The sequence below is a fragment of the Hippocampus guttulatus genome, chromosome 2 (assembly GCF_054856545.1).
Source record: "Hippocampus guttulatus isolate MCC_2025c chromosome 2, RoL_Hgut_1.0, whole genome shotgun sequence".
Taxonomy (NCBI): Eukaryota; Metazoa; Chordata; class Actinopteri; order Syngnathiformes; family Syngnathidae; genus Hippocampus; species Hippocampus guttulatus.
In genome coordinates, this window is record NC_141262.1 from 19,203,216 (window position 1) to 19,210,331 (window position 7,116).

A 7,116-nucleotide genomic window follows, 5' to 3' on the forward strand; every position below is an offset into this window, starting at 1 on the left:
TTATATCAATCAGAAAAGAAAAAAGTAAGAAGAAAGAAGTCTCCATTAAGGTATGTTGTATCATGAAAAAAAATGACCATGCCATGAGGTAAAGAAATGCTAACGCATCAGTTGGACAAGTTTAGGCATCTCACACTTGAACAGCATATGTGTACCGCTGGTGGGGTGCAGTGAATGGCGAATATCATGTATAAAATTAATTGAGATTAAACTATAAAATATTATATTTATGAATATTTCTGAGTTTTGAATTCATTATAATTTTGCCATCAAAAGCACTTTCTCAGTGCAGTATCAGACAAGCAAAATAAAAAGATATTTGTACAAATGTTGAACCTTCTGCTGCGGAAGTCTCTCGCTGTTCATGTGTAGGCATCATTGCTGGTGACTACACTCGGTTCAAGGCACAAGACTGGAGACGTTTCTTATTTTTCTGTGGTCGCTACCACTGAGTCGCTGAACACCCGACGTGCCTCAGTGCATCGTCACTGCCAGAAGCGAACTGCAGGGAAGCTCCACCCCCTTTATTTATATACACCCCATAATACGGTATCCCTCCACACAAAATAGTACCAAACATTTAGTCATAATGCCAGTGGCATACATCGTCACTCAACAACAAAAGTCAAATTCTGCTTGGCAAGTTTATTTTCATTACGGGTTGACGACATGATCATTTGAACTTGCTAAAATTTTATTATTGTCAGCTTGCACAAGCAGTCTGCTTCGTTGTTTTCCGGGTTTGGTCACGTGACGTTCCGCATTTAGTGGAAGTAACACTTAACAGTATAATATAAATCATAAATATTTGAAATACTGTCTATTTTTTGCATTAGTAATTCATTTTACACATAATATTACATTATTTTTGGTAGTAAATTAATTTAAGCAACAAAAAAACTGAGGAGCCATTTGGGAGCCGAAAGGGCCGGCTCTTTTTAGGGAGCCGAGCCAAAAGAGCCGACTCTCTAAAAGGAGCCGGAATTCCCATCACTAGTTGGGACATCCTGTGCTCTTTAATTGTCCTTTAAGACAGCAACCATGAGACATCCCTGCGGTTCGCCACATAACAAGAAGAAACAGCACACAGGTTCCTGTCTTCTGAGAGGCAAGGGTGTAACCACCAATGATTCAAACTCACATCACGCCACACACACGAGAAGGAAATGAAGTCAAATGACACTCTGCCTACCAAAAGGCGAATGACGTGTGTTGAACCGGACGTAACCAATTTAATGATACACTTTTGTCGTTAGTACAATAGTCGGTCTATTTTGCCACTCAGTTTCGTGATTTTTGTTCCATTTTTGCTCCGAGTATTTGTCGAACGCCGTCCTTTTTCGTGACATCATCAATGATGAATATCAGTTAGCGTCCACGTTGATGATGGCCATTCAAGTCAGTCCAGTCTGGCTCCTCTTTATGGGGGGAAAAAACCCACTTTTAAGTGAAGGCCAAATTTTAAATAAAAGTCTAAAATCAAACTCCCAGCTGAGTGAAGTTTCCTATTTCTCTCCACCGTTGCGTGTTTTATATTTCTCCAAAAACTCTGCATGTTTCTGCCGCAAGATTTCTGTCTGTTTCTTGAAACCGTTTACCCTGTAATAAAAAAAGGAAAGAAAACACAAAATGAATTATAGACAATTTGATTCTTCAGATACTACTTTCATTCATTTCATGACAATGCTTATCACTAAAACCTTTAAAATCTCAAATCATCTTTCCCCATTGAAATGAATGGAAATGCCATTAATCTGTTCCAGCAGCACCCACCCCCAAAAAAACGTTTGTGATTTGTTTTCGCGAATAGTGTATCTCATGAAACATACAGCAATGCAAAATTACATACAATATAAAGAAATTAGACAATTTTTGAGAGTCCTTGTTCATGGCAACTTTATACAGACATATGACTATGCTGTGCATGGCGTCGGTTCCAGAAAGAATATGTGCCTGTGAGTATTTAATATTACTGCCTGTCTACATGTGTTGCGCCTACAGGCGTTCAACGGTTTATAATTGCCGTGACACTGATGCTATTCATTAGCCCTTCTGTGATGATCACTATGATGTGTTGGCATTTAGCTGGATGACTTGAAGGCAAAGCTATGTAGTGATTTTAAATACCCAATATGCAACACTCAACATTTTTCCACATATGAATTGCGGGCTTCTCATTAGCTTAGCAATATGTGTGTGACATGTGCCCATAACTGATCCTCAGGAGAAAAAAAAAATCATTTGTGGGCGGTGTGAGCAAAGCAAAGCGACAAATATTGTCAAGTAGGAGACAGATCTGAAAAGCATACCCTGAAGACAAAAACTCAAATGAGTTTAAAAAGGAAGGCGTGACCAACCTGGCCCTCTCTTTGGATTCGTTGTAAATTTCCGTGATGACTCGATCCTTTTCGTCCATGAAGTTGTTGTGAACCTCTTCCAGCTTCCTGCAACAGTTCACTAAAGTCAAGCTGACACGTTCTTCAAAAATCTCCAAGATCAGCAGAAATTCTAATGATACAAACCCAGGACATTCAGGAAGGTTCCATCCCATCAAGATGCTGACTTTTGTGAAAATAGTTGGGAACATCTGGGATCATCTAAGCCGGGGTATCAAACTTGTTTCACTGCAAACCACAGTGGAGCTATGGTAACCCTCAGCGGTCCGCTTATGACGAAACTACATAAATGTATAATTGACAGGGGTGTAACGGACCCTGCGCCAAAATCACAGCATCTTAGTTTTTAACTTCATGATTCGGTTCACATTAAGGGAACACCATCCAAACCAAACAGATTTAATGGCATTTAACAGGGACAGCAGTTACTCGAGTGGACAGCTATTCAAATGTTGTTTGATCTTATGTTAATAAATCTTAATGTCACAGTTGTGCATCTACCACTACAATGGACCCTTATGTGTGTTGCCATCCACCTTCATTATTTTTTTTCATGCCTAAAGACTAATTAGAACACTTGAGAAAAAAAATCCTGATGTAGCTTATCATTATTTGTGCATGAAAGGGTTAAAATGAAACACCAATAGCTTTAATCTTTTGATTTTAGGAAAGCCAGATACTGAACTGTTTGATGATGGACAAGTCATTTGACGAGAGGGTGAGGCACTTACAATTTGTGTCCCTGACCTGATATGTTCGGTGTGACAAGCCTAATAATCAAACACTATATCACACTATTACCCCTGCTTGTGGTTATTACAATTTTTATGGCTAATTTTTAAAAATATGATGGGAAAGGTTGGATTTTCCACCTGTGATCGCAGGGCAGACAGCCCATGAAATGAAATCAAAAACAACCGGGAGTTTCACCTGAAGAAGACAAAGTGTGCTCCGATACCGAGAGCCATGGTGAGGAAGCAGTAGCCAACCAAGTGGAAGTTCCTCCTGCGCCTCCTCTCCCTTTCCTCCGTGGACATCTCCTGGGTGTGGGACCGATACATTTGCTCCCAGTAACGTGCGTTGTCCTGCACCGTCGTGTCACTGTGATAAAAGGTAAACAACGGAGAATGGGCATTGTGATGACAAGCTTGTTTGAAATTGTGAATACAATCGGGGCGTGACGGTTTCAGTCTGTTGGAGTTTACAGTCAGAACGCTGAGTAATGCAGTACTGTATGCTGTTGTCGGATTCCGGGGATTAAAAAAAATCGTATTGCAACATGTCCTGAGGGGAAAGAGAACATCACAAAATATTTATGAAAGCCTTGTTCGAACCAAAATTACTCCGGACTGGCTATAAGGCTACTCCAAATAAATATACATTATCTTGGTGTTGCTATTAGGTTTAATTCAAATTATGACTTTGATATCATATTACAACTTTTTCGTAAAACATACAGTCATGACTTTATACTCGAAGAATAGGACTTTTTAATCCTGACAAAGTACATCTTAATTCGCGTAAAGAGCATTCTTGTCTTCCAAAAACAACTTCATGTTGAACATTGCACGTCTTTTTTTTAATTTTTTTACGTTTTCTTAACATAACGCCTACTGTATTCCACGTGATATAGTGGAACTTTTTAATTCCTGTGGCATTTAGTGGTACATATTGGTAGAGATGTTTGGTTAGCATTGAGATCATGAGGGGGGTCCTTGGAAAAACTATTTGTAACAACAAAATGGCATCACCTGGTCCCATAGCTGTTATGACTAAAGGCTGAGCTGGAGGCAGGGTCTTTTCCTCCACTGCTATAGAAACGTCTGATTTTGACATCATACTCCTTCCTGCTGAGCTCCTTGCTCAGCACGCAGTAGGCCTCGTTCAGCTCCACAAACTGGCTGTGCAGTGCTGGGTTGGAGGGGTCACTGTCTGGGTGCAGCTGCACATTATCATCGCGGTCAGTACATACTAGAAATATAGATGGTATATGTCAAGCATTCAAGGTTTTGGTTTATACTACGAGCCCTGGCTGAGAAATACACTTCTTGACGCTAGAGTATGACTGCCATCTTGTGGTAAGACATTTTCACCAGACTCCTTAAAAAGAAAAAAAACCTGTCACGAGATCAAAAGATGTACGTCTTCAAGAATAAAGTCCTAATTTGAAGAAAACGAAATGGAATGTTAAAAAGATTTATAGTTCAAGATTTAATTCATATAATTTCTATATGACAGTCAAAAATAAAGTTGTAATAGTCAGTGATGAAAGCAGGATATTTTTTAGATTAAAAGTGGAATATTACGAGGGTAGTTCATTATTGTCAAGAAAAAAAGTGATATCTTCGATATACAAGTAGAATATTTCTAGGCCAATTTGATTTTTTCTGGATTAGTTACAGGATACAATGTGATAGCATTTTGGCACATCAACATCAGATTATTATAAATGCAAAATATAAAACAGTTTTCTTTGTTTAAAAAACTGTATACCATTTTGTAAGAAAAAAACAAAAACAGGATTACCTTTTTAGATTTGTCAAAAAATGCATTTTTAATTTCCTCCAGGGTTGCATCAGATTTGACTCCCAGCAGGTCATAGTAGTTGGCACCTTTTCTGATTTGACAGGAGAACACAGAGCACAGCACAGGATAAAAACACAATTGATGAACATAAATAGTGTTGGATTAACATGACACATTGTGTGTTTGCTATTGGGCAGCATGGCAGGCTAGCGGTTCGCACATCCACGTCACAGTCGAGTGGTCCTGGGCTTCCACCCAATTCCCCAAAATATACACGTGAGCTTCACTGAAGACTCTAAATTGTCCAGAGTTGTGAATGTGATCTTGAATGTTTGTTTGTCTATATGGGCCTAGGATGGGCTGTTGACCAGCCAAGGGTGTAACCCTGCTTCTCTCGGTCAAAGTCAGCGGCGCTGCATCTCGCCCGTTACTCTAATGAGGACAAGCGTCACAGAAAATTAATGGATGGATGTTTGCCAGTACAGTTGGCTCAAAAGCTGCGCTGACCTCAAATCCAAAGAGATGCAATGCTGCCAGCTACAGGGATCTGGTAGTAATTAGTGTTTTACAAACACTAATTTGTTGAAAAATGTACTTGATGAATATATTCGTCTGTGGCAGTAAACGGCTTGACTCCAGTTGAAGAATATACACAATGTGTTAATACTTAGCATTTCTATATTTTGTACATGAAGTGTAAAGGCAAAATGGATGATACAGCGCTAAAATTTATGTTGTTGGCAGGTGTGACATTACACGTGAGTACAGTGACAGGCCCTCACAAATGAAACAGTTTCATGATGTAGTACTGGGTTCATGCATTAGGATGTGAGCACCAACAGCTCATGCGCAGGGTGGGGCATCTTTTGACTTTGCGGCTGTCCCCTGTTGCTTACATAACATGTGTGTATCCAAAGCAAAGAGCATGTTGACCAAAAAGGTGGAGCACAGAGGTTTTATTTATAGATTACCTTTGTGCAGCACTCCAGGATAACAGACGCAGTCCACTCTTGTAGCACACAAGGCAACTCTGGCAGAGACGCAGCTGCGCCTTTAGCTGCATGGCCAAAGACAACCGCCGTAATGCCTTTGCAAACCAAAGTACATGGGTTAACTGCTCCATTGCTCATGTCACAACTAGGCTGAAACTGTCATGAAACATGTATGAAAACATTCAACTGTAGATATTTACCCAAGTATATAAGAAAACCTTTATTCGTCTCGCAATGGAGAAATTCCCAATTCACAGCAGCAAAGTTATGAAAGGAAGAAATAGAACAACAAAATATATATATCCACTGACTAAAACATTAAACACACTTGGATAGTCTTATGCAGTGATTCTTAAAGTGTACACAGGTTCTCTATAGTTGTACACAAAAGAATCAATGAATTAAATGTCCAACTGTGCATATAGTTACAGTTGATCGCTTTTTTTGTTGTTAATTTGGTTTAATTTAACGTTTAAGTAATTGATCTTGAGTAACTTATTCTTTTTCTAAAGTACAGTACCTTCAGTCACATGGGAAAAGCACAAACTGATGACGTCAGCAACTGCCCCTCATTCGATGACGTGTGATGACGCCTGAGGACCACAACAATGCCGTTAAACAGCAAAAGTGACTAGCAAAAAATATATATATATTTAAGATTGTTAATAAATTGTGAATCTTTTACCACGGTCTTAGTACCACGACCTTTTTTGTCTCACCACTCAAGCTAGTGTTAGCTGCAAGGATTCGCTCACCCTTCTGTGCTGTTCATAACATGCTAACATTCGAAAATGACAAGCCACCAAGCGTTGTGAGTAAATACGAGTGGGATAAGACAAGGAATTACTTTAAAGTTTTAATAAATGCGCGGTAATTGAAGCAGAAAAGGGTATACCGAAATGACTGAGGTTCATAACCCAATGTTCTTCTTGGTAGAGTTGCATAAACTCAAATCAGGGATTTCACACCCGGAATTCGGAAATGTGTATTTTCACAATAAAATATCCATTAGCGTACTCAGAACAAGAAATCCAAAGTTAACAATTAATATTAACGTTCACTATATGAAATTATCAACAAAATCACATGTAAAATATTCACATGCACGCACAGCTTTAACATCTTAACCGTATCATCTTAACTATTCGTTTTGTGTGTTAAGTGAACACTGGTTTGAATCTTGGCAACTTGACTCATTCACA

General features: G+C 39.1%; 1 protein-coding gene across 1 annotated transcript; it reads right to left on the reverse strand.

The window, feature by feature from the left end:
• Positions 1 to 625: 625 nt before the first annotated feature.
• On the reverse strand, positions 626 to 6,885 carry dnajc4 (DnaJ (Hsp40) homolog, subfamily C, member 4). The gene is made up of 8 exons (XM_086100859.1): positions 6,810 to 6,885; positions 6,435 to 6,507; positions 5,894 to 6,009; positions 4,923 to 5,013; positions 4,148 to 4,338; positions 3,327 to 3,497; positions 2,358 to 2,444; positions 626 to 1,599 (listed from the first exon to the last, which is right to left on the reverse strand). Exons 3-8 carry the CDS (start codon positions 5,983 to 5,985, stop codon positions 1,506 to 1,508), a joined length of 726 nt encoding a protein of 241 aa, XP_085956985.1. The 5' UTR covers positions 5,986 to 6,009; positions 6,435 to 6,507; positions 6,810 to 6,885; the 3' UTR covers positions 626 to 1,505.
• Positions 6,886 to 7,116: the final 231 nt, after the last annotated feature.